Source organism: Neoarius graeffei, chromosome 7 (assembly GCF_027579695.1).
Source record: "Neoarius graeffei isolate fNeoGra1 chromosome 7, fNeoGra1.pri, whole genome shotgun sequence".
In the NCBI taxonomy this organism is placed as follows: Eukaryota; Metazoa; Chordata; class Actinopteri; order Siluriformes; family Ariidae; genus Neoarius; species Neoarius graeffei.
The window spans coordinates 56078093-56093562 of record NC_083575.1 but is presented as its reverse complement, the minus strand read 5'-3'; the positions used below and the strand labels follow the sequence as shown (position 1 = coordinate 56093562).

At 41.9% G+C, this 15470-nt stretch overlaps 1 protein-coding gene across 6 annotated transcripts in view; it reads right to left on the bottom strand.

The window, feature by feature from the left end:
- Nucleotides 1–219: 219 nt before the first annotated feature.
- The window catches only part of smap1 (small ArfGAP 1), a 275166-nt gene continuing 259915 nt past the window's right edge, over nt 220–15470 (bottom strand). For all 6 annotated transcript variants that reach the window (XM_060926022.1, XM_060926023.1, XM_060926024.1 and 3 more), the window contains 3 exons: nt 7231–7444; nt 3231–3562; nt 220–1382 (listed from right to left, as the gene is read on the bottom strand). In XM_060926022.1, coding sequence (XP_060782005.1) covers nt 1254–1382; nt 3231–3562; nt 7231–7444 — 675 coding nt within the window. In that variant the 3' untranslated portion in view covers nt 220–1253. The remainder of the gene's footprint in view (nt 1383–3230; nt 3563–7230; nt 7445–15470) is intronic.

The following is a 15470-nucleotide window of genomic DNA, read 5'->3' as shown; positions in this document are numbered from 1 at the left end:
CCATGAATGTGTTGCTATGAGCTTGAGAAAATGGACATGGAAAATGATCCAGGGCAATGCCAACAGCCTGAACCCAGCACTACAGTAACAAACCTTCAGATTACAGCTGTCTTTATTCCAAATGACCCTCTTTTAAAAGTAAAATAAGGAAGAAAATATGAAACAAAACGAGAACTTTACAATAAATGAGACATTAAGAAAAAAAGGATCACACAGTAGTTCATGGCTACTCACTGTTTAATGCACGGAAATAACATCTTTTTTTTTTCCTCTGTACTAGGCACCAGAAAAATGTAAACACATTATAGAAATAAACCTGGATGACGAGGCGTGGATGCTCACATTATTGCACAGCAGAGGGACCCTGTCTGAGTGGACTTTCACTCTGCCACGGTCATGGGACCAGCATGTTCATATGTGCACACATTTGTTCGAGTCTAAAAATCAGCTAAAATTTCCTATTTGCACACAAATCCTTTCTGTAGACACCTCTCGTTCTTGTTCCCCGTAGCTCAATTAATTCTTCAATCCCCTTTCTCCCACTGGCAGTTACACTGCTGTTGAGTCGTCCAGGTTTATTTGCCTGTTGCTAACTGTGCTTCTCTGTAACGCACACATTAAAACATCACAGTAAAAGATGGACGAGGGTGATGGAGCTGATGGACTTGTACAGGGAGAGAGAGAGAGAGAGGTGGGCAGGGAATTGACAGCTTCTCTATCTTATGCTTACATACAGTACATTGGATCATACGATAGCTGCTACAGGGCTTTAGGATAAGGGGCATATACACTGGTCAGGGTAAAGGGGTGGGAGGGCTGCTTGTGGCGGTCACAAACATGATAGCCATATCTCTGCCATTTAAATACTATTACTCACTATCGATTTGGTAATGATATATTAGACGCTTGTATATTGGTCCAGCAGCTTTCTTCGCTGATATGTAATTTTTTTTTCAACCCAAAAAAATATATAGAAGAACAAGAAGAAGAAGAAAAAAAAACTGCAAATAAGACGGAAAAAGCTGCCAGTCTCTTCAACTCTTCACACTCTTGATCACTCGGTCGACTCACAGGGGCAAGGTTGAACTGACAATCTCCAGTAAAAGAGTTATGTTTGGAAAGAAGAGGGAGGGAGGAAAAGAGCAGTTCGTGGATAAAACTCTCGGTGTGCTCTGGTGGTTGGTCAAGGGAGGGGAGATGGAGGGTTGGAGGGATGCTGTACCCTTTATTGTCCTCCACCCTCCCTCGCTCACTCACTTCCAGAGCTGGGTACTGAGGGTCTGACCAGAAGGAGGTCCCACCCAGCCCCCCATAGTGGTCCCGGGCTGCCCGAAAGCCATGGGGGCACCATTCAGGTTCAGCCCAGACATCTGCTGGTTCATCTAGTCAAAAAAAAAAAAAGATGTAATAAGCTTAAAATTACAGAGAGAGAGAGAGAGAGAGAGAGAGAGAGAGAGAGAAACCAGGTACTCTATTACCATGTTCGCAACTAACATCCTGCATTTCTAATCATGATCTCAGTCAAGCAATCTATGATCTTATTTCCAAGCAGTGCTTCACCTCCAGCCCATCTTTTTTTTATTAAAGATCTTTACTACATGTCTCCAAAACCAAGCTTTAAGAAAGAAAGACATTAGAAAGAAATCAGAGAATCTAGCAGCTAGTCAAACACCTCATTGTCCAAAAAGCAGGTTTTATTCAAAGGTGTACCTGAAAATCTGTATTCTTGGCTCACTTTCTATGACCTTTAGGTTCTCAAGAGCATTGTATAACTCTGCCACAAATCTTTCTGTAGTTCACACCAGGCACAAAAGACTGCTGCTTTTATCTGAGACCTGTTACCCCAGACGTAGTCGCTCTCAGCAGAACAGCCAACATTTTCTGTACTATAGCAATGGCTTTTTGAACGTTCTACTGAATGCCTTTAATTCCAGGACACTCACAGATGCAACTGATCACTGCAGTGAGGGGACTTTAATCAGGGTCGCACTTACTTGAGACGTATGCTGGACCTATAATACATAATTACCTTGTAGAGCGAAGGGTTCGAAATGGTGTGTGAATATATATATTTATATGCAATGTGCAATGAGGACTGAGTGATGATACACGCCAAGTAGGGCTGTCATGGTCAAGGCAATGCTGCCAGTTACGAGAGGCTATTTGGTAATATATTAAGAACACAAAAATATTTCTTGTGGTAGGGTTTACATTTATTGTTTTCAATAAATATTCTGAACACACTCTTTGAAAAATGGTTTCTCCCTTAAAGAGTTTACACAGAACTCTACTACAGAGTTTCCTCATTAGACAGCCCTTGAGGATTAAAAGAGGCTTTAAATGTCCAAAGAATACATGTAGCAGCACATAAAATATGATGGCACATACACATGAAATACAAAAAAGAAATACACGTGGCCCAAATAAAGTGCACTGTTTCTTAAATTCAACTGCTGTGCTCTGGCTGTAGTGATATGAATTATTAGCCAATCACAGGGCAGGAGGAGGGATTTATCACAGTAACTTATCATGAGTACTTGTTCTGTTGCATGTCCCCAAGATACCGCAGTAATTTTCTCTGTGCCAAGATTGTGACAGTCCTAATTAATAAGACCCTCATTCTGAATGAGGGCCTTTAAACGGGACGCGACCGAAGATTAGATACTGTTAAATGATCTTTCTAATTCTGATGGGAGAATATGGCAGCCTCTTTAGATGACGGCTTCATCGTAAATGATTTTTTTTTAATTAAAAAAATTAAAAAAAACAAATCACTGGCGAATTTGTAGCATCAAATCCTGTCAATGTCTGGGATGAAGCAGTCTTCAAAATATCCAAAAAGTTTCGTTTATCCATGGATTTTGCATATGTTCTGCTGGATTTTGGGGGCGTGCCAATTTACTTTTGAAGGAAGTGCCCAAAAAAATATTCACACTGAGTTTAATAACATCTGCACTGTTGGAAATCTCTAAACAGGGTGGCTGGCGTCAGACTCATGATCTACCTGCCACAAGCAGTAGTTGGGCATCAGATGGTTTTGCTGATGTGGCCATCATTTGAGTGAAAGCTCAGCTCTCCGAGATGAGATACAGTGCATTAGCTAAGATCACTGTGGGCTGACAAAAGTGCTGCGTTAAATGTTTGGCACACTGAACCTCCAGCAAATGCTTCCACATCAGCAGATTCAGTATCTTAGTCTGAATATGTTGGAAATACAGCAAGTCTTTTACCTGTCCCATGCTCCACTGGGTCTGCTGGCCAGGCTGCATGGTGTACATGTTCTGTGGGGGCACAACGCCTGCTGGCATTGCTCCAGCCTGCGCTCCCATCATGCCAGGTGCCACCCCCATTACTCCCGCTGGGGCATTTCCCATAAAGCCATTGGGCATAGTCATGCCAACCATCATCCCAGTATTCTGGCCCATCATAGCCCCGCCCTGCCCCATAACTGCACCCATCATGGTGGTGGGCGGCATGGGTCCGCCCATAGCTGGGAAGGCCTGGAAGTTAGCTTGAGGCTGAGCAGGAAATGGCATCTGAGATGTACCAATGAACATAGCAGCTAAAGAGAGAGAGAGAGAAAACAAAATAAAAGAACCTGAGTAAACACCCTTACAATGGCATACACACAAACAACAAAGGTCAGCCAGCACACAAGCACCAAGAAATAAATGCCAGGAGAAAGGAGTACACAAAAGTCCACAGACAGACCCAAAATGAAGCGTGCACTAATATGCTTTGCCAGGCCAATTCACCTCAAGTGATCTTGAGATGAGAGAGGAAGGAGGAGGTGCATCGGCTGAAAGGGCTTATTAAGAGGCGACTTGACAGTAGAGAAATGGCAGAGCCTTCATTTGGAGGATGAACTTTTGGGGAAATGTGCTGTTTAAAGAGTGCTACTTGGTGCCTGAGCTAAGAAGGAGCTTTAAATTGCGTTCAGCAGTATCACAGTGCTGAATCATGGAACCATTCAGTGGCTAAATTATTGATACTCACATTCAATCATGGGCTAAAGGCTGGTTCATGTTTTCTTTTCAACAGGAGAAAGGCTGCTGCTGTAGCAGGATAAAGGTGTTTAAGGAAAGGCAGTAGTATTGCTATAAGCACCAAAACTACATGTTTAATGTAGTCAGGCGGAAGTGTTGCAGCAGAGTTAGACTATTTTATCAAACGTACCAGAGAAGCACTGATGAATAGTACTGCTTTGCGGCAATGTTTATTGTTAAAAGTGCTATACAAATAAACTTGACTTGACTAGTACATTGTTTTTTTTTTCTTACCACAGTGTATACTGTTCTGTAAAGTTATCCTACCTCTTGGATTTGTCCTACCAAGCCTACTGCGCATGCGCAGAACACATGATGTCATATCTTGGAATTGGGACCAAGTTTTGTCCTACCGATCAGCTGGGCTGATAGAAAACAGTACTACAACCTTTTCCTTTATTAAAAGTACTCCATAGACCAGGGGTGGCCAACCAGTTGGAGACCAAGAGCCACATTTTTTACTGTATTACTGCAAAGAGCCACATCATATACATGGGCACACGAACATCACCCATCCCTTCCTCTCTCTCACACACACACACACACACACACACACACACACACACACACACACACACACACACACACACACACACACACACACACACACACCTCTGCTCAGCCAGATTAATAGTAAATGTCACACACCAACATATTTACTCCTACAGTACTAAGACCACAGGCTGAAGCCAGTCATTTTTAACAATGAACATTGTGTGCACTTACTATGCATGCTGCTTAGTGGGACTCATGGCATTACCAAAAAAAAGCCACACCATACACATGACCGCACATGAACATCGCCCCCCCCCCCCCTCGCTCTCTCTCTCTCTCTCTCTCACACACACACGCTCACGCACCTCTGCTCAGCCAGATTAATAGTAAATGTCACACACCAACATGAGAGAAATTTACTCCTTCAGTCAGTACTAATACCACAGGCCAGTCATTTACAGCAATCAGTATTGTGTGCACTTACTATGCATGTTGCTTAGTGGGACTTCTGACATTCCTTGCCTTGAACAATCCTCTTCAAATCTGGCTTGTATTCCGTTGTTGCCACTCGAAGCAGTTCTTTCACATGGGTTTCAGTCAGAACAGAACGATGCTTTGACTTCACATGTTTCATGGTAGAGAACACAGACTCGCAGACGTATGTTGACCCAAACATTGACAGTATCTTAAGCGCAGCCCGTTTCACATTCGGGTATTTTTCCAATGGCACACTTTTCCAAAACTCAATGGTGCCTTCCCTCAAAACAGGTTTCAGTTGGTCTTCCTCATGAAGATCGATCATCTCCAACTCAGCCACAGCCTCATCTGTGACAAGCGGGGCTTTCAAACAGTCCATCTCCGCATTGAATGGGTCGACGAGGAACGTAATCTGTGGCCTTTTCAGTTGTATATCACGGAACCGGGTTACAAAGCTTTCGTGCAGGTTTTCAATTAGTGTTGCATATCTGGCTCCTTGCTTATTCAGGGAGGCGGGAAGCTTTGAAATGAGCTAATGACGACTGACACATAAGGCAGAATGGCTCGCCATTACGTTCAACAAAAAAGTATAAACTCTCTCCCACTGTTAAAAATGTCCTATGTTCGTCTTCATATTTTCGTTTTGCTGTGTATTTTTTCATTGCCATTTTGAGAGACTACTTGACACAAGATACACCTTGCCCAAAAACTTAGCGATTATCTCACACACATGCGCATTTGACATGACCTGAAAATACCGTAATGTACCCAAGCAAAGCGAAGATGCATTTGACGAAAATACCATACTGAACTCAAGCAAAGCGCACACGCACATAAAAAAAAAAAAAAAAACACAAACACAAACTTTGATATGAACGTAAGAGCTGCATGACACCGGGCAAAGAGCTGCATGCGGCTCGCGAGCCGCAGGTTGGCCACCCAAGCCATAGACAGTAGTTAAAACACGCAAAATGTATCAGTCTTAACTAATGCTAACACCTAGCCAAAAATTAATCCATATTATACGACCGACGGATGTTCAACAACGGAAAACATACACCGAACAATAACTAAATCAAGTTTCAAGTTTATTTGTATAGCGCTTTTAACAATAAACATTGTCGCAAAGCAGCTTTACAGAATTTGAACGACTTAAAACATGAGCTAATTTTATCCCTAATCTATCCCCAATGAGCAAGCCTGTGGCTATGGTGGCAAGGAAAAACTCCCTCAGACGACATGAGGAAGAAACCGCGAGAGGAACCAGACTCAAAAGGGAACCCATCCTCATTTGGGCAACAACAGACAGCCTGACTCTAATATTAACAGTTTTAACAGGTATAACCCTCAACTGTTCTCATGGGGCCGTCCTTCACAGGAGTGTCACTAAATAAACTGACTGTTATACATATTCAATTCCAAAAACACAATCCATATTAATCTGTTGTCTACACATCACCAGTGCAGCCAGCATTCAAACAGCGAACAGCGTCAAAACAGCTGGAAGCTTGAGGTAGGATTTTCCTGACAAGCGGCACGGCTCGGCAGACGAGTCTGTTGAATTTTCCTACCCTCCTGGATTTCGCGCATGCGCGGTAGGCTTGGTAGGACAAATCCAAGAGGTAGGATAACTTTACAGAACATACACAATATACATTTTTAATACATCTTTTTAAAGAGTAATCCACACCTACAGTTCACATTTACACTTCCTGACCAACATCACTGAGATGCTGTGCCTGCATATACTCCAGTCTCTCTTATATGCGGTGCGACATCTCCGTCAAAGATGGCCACTTTTATTTAGACACAAAATAACGTGCTTTCACAGATTATTACTTCCTGTTTACTACTGTGCCGCACTGTTTGAAAGACAGGCTGCAACAGCTACAAACCTCCTACTAGTCTTTTTTAAAAAAAAAAAAAGAGCGTGTTCAAGGCATTCAGAAGTTTGTCTTGGGTGGTTCTGACAAACAATAAACACAAAACCATCAGAAGACAGTCAATTTTTCCATCCATATACACACAGACAGACAGACACATAAAATGAATGTACTGAAATGCCTTTTTAAGTAGATATTCATGTTCCTCTTCTTATTTTTCACTTTTCTGAAACGCACTGGTGATTCATTATATGTACAGGACTCTTAAGTCCATATCTGTGAGATGACCGACAGGGACAGCAGAGTAGGTGGTGTGGTATGGTGTGTACCTTGTGCAGGCTGTTGTGGGACACTGCTGGACCCATACAGGGACAGGATCGAGTCCTTGGAGAGAGGTTTCTTGGTGGAGTCCTCTGCTTTGCTACTGCTGTTCTCACTGAACAGGTCCAGATCAGACTGGACTGGAGCAGCTCCTGCTGTGCCCGAGGTAGCTCCTACACCAGGGCCTGCAGGTGTGTTCCCAGCTGCTTTAGTGGAATTGACCTGCACAGATCAGACGACATGATCAGCTCAGTGATACCTTGGACTAAACAGCACAGGATGTAACAACTTCAAGAAGCGCTTTGTATGCAAACCGAGTTGTAACACCATCACTATAACGGTCATTAATACAAACTTACTACCTTGTTGCCACACATCAGAAAATAATAAGGAAGTAGGTAATGTCCAACAGCTACTAGAACAAAAACAAAACAAAAAAAACCCCCTCTGACTCCAAACATACCCTACACTAGCTCGGAATCAGTCAGTCATTCTTCATGTGGGGATATTCGTGTGTCTGTAGAATGTGAATCATTATGCTGTGTGTTAAACATCTATGGAGCGTTTCACACACAATTCATCAGCAAACATGAGGCTCATACAGATGACTTCAGCACAATCATCCATCCATCCATTATTTGTAACCACTTATCCTGTGCAGGGTCGCGGGCGAGCTGGAGCCTATCCCAGCTGACTACGGGCGAAAGGCGGGGTACACCCTGGACAAGTCGCCAGGTCATCACAGGGCTGACACATAGACACAGACAACCATTCACACCCACATTCACACCTACGGTCAATTTAGAGTCACCAGTTAACCTAACCTGCATGCCTTTGGACTGTGGGGGAAACCGGAGCACCCGGAGGAAATCCACGCGGACACGGGGAGAACATGCAAACTCCGCACAGAAAGGCCCCTGTCAGCCACTGGGCTTGAACCCAGAACCTTCTTGCTGTGAGGCGACAGTGCTAACCACTACACTACTGTGCCACCTGATCAGTATCAGTTCATTAGTATTCACCAAAATTGGACAGTTGGGGGGGGAGAAATCGCCTGGTGTTTACCAATCTGTTAAGGTGGTGAACCAGTTCCTACAATAGCCTCAAATCCCTGTTCTTCACTAACGTGAGAGGAACCCGACATGGGCTTCTGCTGTTGCAGCCCATCCACCTCAAGGTTTGACATGCTGTGCATTCTGACATGCTTTTCTGCTCATCATGGTTGTAAAGAGTGATTACTTGAGTTACTGTAGACTTCCTGTCAAGCTCAGACCAACATGATCATTCTCTTCTCTCAACAAGGCATGTCCGCCTACAGAACTGCCACTGACTAAATGTTTTTAGTTGTTCGTTTTTCACATCATTCTGTATAAACTCTAGAGAAAATTGTATTATGTGAAAATCCCAGGATATCAGCAGTTTCTGAAAATACTGAAAGCAGTCTGTCTGGCACCAATAACCATGCCACGGTCAAGATTACTGAGATCACATCCCCCACACCTGTTTTTGATATTTGATCATCATTAAGTGAAGATCTTAACTTGTACCTGCATAATTTGTATGCTTTGCGTAATTGCATGAATAAGCAGTAGTTATAGAGGTGTTCTTTATAAAGTGGATGGTGAGTATATACATTATGCAAACTCTAGCTCTTGCCAGTGCTACAGTCTGTAAAATCATTTACTGGCTGTACTGTTCTATGGGGCGGCACAGCAAGAAGGTTCTGGGTTCGAGCCCAGTGGCCGATGGGGGTCTTTCTGTGGGGAGTTTGTATGCATGTTCTCCCCGTGTCTGCTTGGGTTTCCTCCGGTTTCCCCCCCACAGTCCAAAGACATGCAGTTAGGGTAACTGGCTACTCTTAATTGCCCATAGGTGTGAATGCACGTGTAAGTGTGCAGAAAGGAACTGGCCAACCAAACATGGTTCGCCTCAAGCTCAGCTTGGGTTCGGCAGTTACGACGACGACTGTTCTATGACTGCAAATGTTCTACAAATGCTGTCTGCACACAAACATATCTAATATAATAGCTTAATTTAGGTTTAAGTCGAATTTATACAATTAGACTGACTTACTAGCCTCTTTCCAGTTTGGTGTGCTGCTTTTCTATTTCAGGACCTTGGTTTTTATAAAGAGAATGGTAACATAGATGCACAAAATCCATAAATACAGCTACAGTAAATCAAAAGTTTTTCTTTTTTTTTTTAAACATTTTCATTTCACCAGTGGCAAAAATTGAAAAGAAGGAGCTGATATTAATTATCATGTAATAAAATGGACATCAGGAGAATGGAAAAGACTAGCAATTTGATATGCTGTACCCAAAGCTTGCTTGGTAGCGGAGGCTAAAAGACCTGAACTTGCTTACTTATATTTGATGACCCGTCTTGTGCACAGTGCTCGCGTATGCAAATTTTAATCTCTATGGATGGAGCAAGCTTACAGCTTGAGTACGGTCATTACACCTGAATTCATTTAAAAAGGTATGATCGCAGCTGCTACCAGCAGAACTGAAGCCTCCGAAGCCACGGTGTGGCCAATCCCTAAAGTAAAATGTGTGTTTAGTTCTGCTGAGATGTACGTTTTTGCTGATGGGATTGTGCTCTTGCTTGCTATTTCTTAAAATTCTTCCTGAAGATGGCACAACAGCCATTACTGGTAAATGATATCCAGCTAAGTGCTGGCTGTAAGCAATCATCAATCCCCCTCTACAGACAGATAAAAGCTCTGAGGTAGCTTTAAGAATTTGAACGCAGCATCTACTACAATATAACTAATTACATCCCCACTCCTTTTATTTTTAAAAAGCCGTTCAGGCTGATCGTCAAATGAGCAATTTAATAACCAGTCAAGCACCCGAACAAGTCGTTTTAAGATGGAAGACATCTCGCTGTATAGAGTATACACCAAGGCTTTGAGTTCTTATAATCTCTCCTTAGCATCAGTCTCCTAGCAAGAAGACCCAGTGATGTCTTTATCTAGAATCCTGGAAAAAGCCTGACATCAGTCTTAACAGAAATGTATGGGGTCCTTTGCCTGTGAGCGCACAGCCTATGGTTTCTACTCAATCACTGTTCAGTCATTTATGTGAAAGCAATTTACTTCTCTTTAAAGACAGGTGTAAAGCAAGGCCTGTCAAGAACTGCGCTGTAGCTTTGAGGCTACACTATGCAGCTAATTACGATAGCTTTCACCCTCTATCGCTTTCCCACAAGCTCATCACTCAAAGGCATGAAACCAAGAGTGATGAGGAAAGAGGGAGGCTACATAACATCATTTGGATGCAAATGAACTGAGCAAAAGCAAAGAAGAATGGCTCAGCTCCACTGCTAGGGGCCCAGCAAAAGACGACTGATGAACAGAAGTAACTTGAAAAACGAAAGAGTGAAAGGGCACAGACTCCGACACTCTGTCACACCTCAGCTCTCCTGCTGCCAATGTATCAGAGTTCCAAAAGCCACAGGGCTGAACAGGCACCGAGATGTTCAGAAGGCTAGAGAAAGTGATATCTCTCGGGAGAGGGTGTGAAGGACTGGGGTGAAAGCACAGTCAGAATATTGGCACTTTTTGAGCAAACAGTACAGTGCAATATGGCATGGCTTGGTTACAAATCCAAACCTGGACTTGCATATGATGCTTCTGTGAAAGTCCTATGGGGATCAGGTGGGGACTCGTGATATGCACAAGTAGTCAGACACGTGGACCTAAAATTTGATTATGTTTCAAGCCATTGTAAAATCCTTGGCATACATTGTGTACGAGTCTAGATACCTTCGCTAAGATGGCAGGTGAATGAAACCAATATTAATTGTCAGAACTTTTTCCCATTTTAATGTGAAATTGCAAGATATAAGTGAAAAACAGTCAAATATTTCAGGGGAAAAATTAAAACAAAAAACAAGGTAGAAACTGATTAGTCACATTAATTTGCGCTAGCTGACCTTTGTCAATTGAAGGTCAAGGTCATTTTGCTGAACAAAACAAAAAAATTACATAAATAAAAAATGATTTGGGGGAAGGAGGAGGAAAAAAAAATAAATGGAGGCAAACCTGTTTTTCATGGATCATTCCAGTTTGGTGATCCAGATCAGCACCAAAAGTCATAGCAATGTTATTCAGCCCAGAAATACTCATGTAAAATTTGGTTGAAAACTGAGGAAGAAAGAAAGTCCTAAAAACATTATGAGAATAATAATAAGAAGAATAAAGTAAAAATCTCCTGAGTAACAATTTGCGCCAGCGCTGCTAGCACAAATTAACAACTTACAGTAACCTGGATGCAGAGCTGTATACACCCTTTAATAACTGGGGGTGTGGTTGTGTTCAGAATCAACCAATCACATTCAAAATCAGGTTAGGTAGTAGTTAGCATACACCTTCCATCAATTATAGTGACACTAACCCCAAATAAAGTGTAGCTGTTACTGTAGAATTTTGATATCATATTGGTTGCATCCTACTCCAAAAGCCAGGGCCACAAAGAGCTTAGAAAGCACGACCAGGACCAACTTTTGAAAGACATCATTTAGATGAGGTGACCATAATTTCAAAAGGTATCTTTGGTGGTGGTGGGATCGCCACAAGAACACCATACCCATGGCAGCATGTTGGTGCAAGATGATGATGAAGAGGACTTTCACCTTTTGGCACGACAACAACCCAAAGCATGCATCCAAAACAAGGAGTGGGTTCACCAAAAGTAGATCAACATTTTGGAAAGGCCCAACCATAGCCCAGACCAGAATCCAATTGAAAATCTGTGGGGTGACCTTAAGGAAGCTGTGCGCAAATGTCCTGAGAATGTGATGGCTCTAAAATGTTTTCAAAAGAAAGTGTGTGAAAATATTGTGCTGAAAAGATGCGCCAAGCTAATAGATTTACACCCCCAAAGAATGAATGCTGTAATAAAATCAAACAGTGCAACCAGGTTGGTGCACTCCCCCCCCCCAAAAAAAAAACAAAACAAAAAAAAAAAAGTTTGCTTGTTTTTCATTATTTTATAGATTGCAGTATAACAAGGATTTATCTTGTTTCATTTTTTGCATAAAAAAGCCCTACCTTTTTAACAGGTGTATGTGGAATTTATTATATCCACTGTATACACACCTGTGACTGCATCACAATGACTGAATTCTACCTTAACACAGTTTTACATGATTAAAACTTAGAACGTAGCCAGGATTCTTTGTGTAGAATACCAATCTTTGCCCATTATGTTGCTTAGAAACCAAATCTTCATGTTAAGAGACTACGTTGCATGGTGCGAGAACTGTTTATTACGGTATTGCTTCGTGTCTTATCTAAGCTGTCCTTACCCGGATTAAACTCACTGCAACACAGACTCCCTCATGCCTTTGAGTTTTATAAAAAAAAAAAAGGCATAACTTGTTCGACTTCCAGAGTGAGCCAAACAACCAAGTGTGCCAATACTTTAATCTTCAGTGAAAACAGGAAGAGGCTGAAGTAAAAAGTTTATCAATATACAGTACCAGCCAAAAGTTTGGACGCCTAGTTATTCAGAGGGTTTTCTGTATTTTGACTGTTTTCTATATTGTACAACAATACTGAAGACATCAAAACTATGAAATAGCATATGACACATACCTGGGATTATGTGGCAAAAAAAAAAAAAAAAAGTGTTTAAAAAACCCAAAATGCTTCATATTTTAGATTCTTCAATGTATCCAGTGTTTATCTTGATGACACTTTACACACTATTGGCATTATTGTCAAGTTGTTTGAGTTTACTTGCTATTTCTCCAACTTGAAAGGGACTCTGATATTTGCTGGAGATTTGGATAACTGGATTCCACTCAGAATAAATTCCACGCAACAACAGTTTTCCTTTTCCTTTCTTTATTTTCAAAAAGAGCACACTGTTGCAGTACCAATGGTACTTTGTGAAATATTCAGCAGGTAAAAACCCGGCTGCCTCTCCAACTTTCTCAGACGTTCTTAACATACTACTCAGACCCACGTTCATTCCCAAATACTAGCATTCGGTGCGCCACCATTTAAACTCATTTCCTTCCTGGCAAACCTGAACCTACGTTACCGCGTGTGACGTCATGCAGAAGACACACTCACTTTTTGGTCTCCCAAACAAGATACATACACGTACGTACACATGCAGACACAGACTCTACTCAACCACAGCTTGACTTAATTATCTTAACCAGCTTCATGAGGTAGTCATCTGGAATGCTTTTCAATTAACAGTTGTGCCTCATCAAAAGTTAATTAGTGCAATTTCTTGCCTTCTTAATGCATTTGAAATCAAACAGGAAATAATAAAAATACAGTAAATAGCCCGATTCCACAACTGTAGTAATCCATATGATGTCAAAAACCGCTCAACTAAGTCAAGAGAAATGACATCCATCATTACTTTAAGACATGAAGTGACTTAATAAAAAAAAAAAAGAAAATCCATTAAATTAGGCGTCTCTAAACTTTTGACTGGTACTGTATATTCAAATACCACAAAAGCAGAATTGTGCAGTTCCTCTAGCTGAATCTGAAATATTCTACTTTGCATGTAATGAGTGCACCCTACACTCAGTAGCATTATATAATGGCCTGTGTAGGTAGCAAATTAGATGAAAACAAAGCTATTTGGGATTCAGCCCAAGTTGATGCTAGATTTCTGTTTTGATCTCCAGTAAGAAATGCAAAAATGAATCCAAGTAGCAACAGTAAACCCAAGTAGCAACAATAAATCATTACTGTTGGTTAAAAAAAAAAAAAAGCAGCAGTAAATTGTATGATAAAATTGTGATGCCCACAAAAAACAAGCGTGCTCCGAGAGCACAATATCCCCCGCTCGCAACTATATCCGTGCTACAAGTGCTTAATACACCCTCATGAAATTGTTCAAGTACAAGTTTGGTAATCAAGGACCATAACTCTGGTGAAATGAGACTGAATTGAACGAAATTGCAATATGCGTATAACCAACATATAGCAAAGAATCCTGTGAAGTTTCATGAAATCCCTCCAAATATCGTGAGAGGAGTTGATTTCAGAAGGTGAGCACCCTTCCCAGGATGGACTGACATCGCCACGACATAATCCCCCTTTGGGCCTTTCGGCCAGCGGGGGATAATTAAAATGAGATTTAAAAAGATGAAGCTTTGATAGACAATTACTAGACCGCTGAAGACTGCTATCCCAGTAGATAGAGCTATTATCAGGAGCATTCTGCTTTTGACCAACTGATGGCTTGCACTATTTTTTTTTTTTAATCTCCACCCAGAAGTCTTAGCTTGAGTGGTACCTGGGCAATTCAGTACAGGTACAGCAAAGCTCGCTTGGCAGGTGACGAAACAAGAGGTGACCACTCTTAATCCATTAACTTGAAAGTGTCAGACTTGGTGCTGTGTTGATGGGATGTAAGGACTCACCTCGGACTGCTGTTACTGAGAAGAGCACAATGGTATTGAAAAGCAGCAGTGTGGGAGAAGCCAAATATGGGATTAAAACTCTGTCAAAAGGACCACGTAATCCCAGACACAACTAAAAATGCACATTCGGAAAAACACTATGTATATACACACACACATCTTTGTGCTGTCACATGCAAGACTTGTGACCACAAAGCATGTCATGTTCTATAGGAATGACACATGGATTATTAAAATAATAATAATAAAAAGATTACACAAGCCCTCCCCTACGACTCATCACATGGCGGGCGAATCACTAAATGGTGTTCACGGGGGAAGAGGGCAAAAGCCCTTAGGATTAATAATGCATGAGGCTAAGACCACTGTTCTATAATCCGTATTCTGCTCTCTGCTGCCTTTCTTGACACTTCTCTTTGTATGAGGAGGCCATTAGTGCATACCTGCACACACACTACTGAAGGTTTGCTTGATTACAGACTCCGTCTCGGAGGGCTATTAATATTCCTGTGAACTTAAAGCTGTGCAACTAACGCACACATCACACACCAATGACCATTCTCTCTCTCAGGCCAAGTTTACATTAGACCGTATCGGTCTCGTTTTCTTCGCGGATACACTGTCCGTTTACATTAAAACGCCTGGAAACGCCGGGAAACGGGAATCCGCCAGGGTCCACGTATTCAATCCAGATCGTGTCAGCTCCGGTGCTGTGTAAACATTGAGAATACGCGGATACGCTGTGCTGAGCTCTAGCTGGCGTCATCATTGGACAACGTCACTGTGACATCCACCTTCCTGATTCGCTGGCGTTGGTCATGTGACGCGACTGCTGAAAAACGGCGCG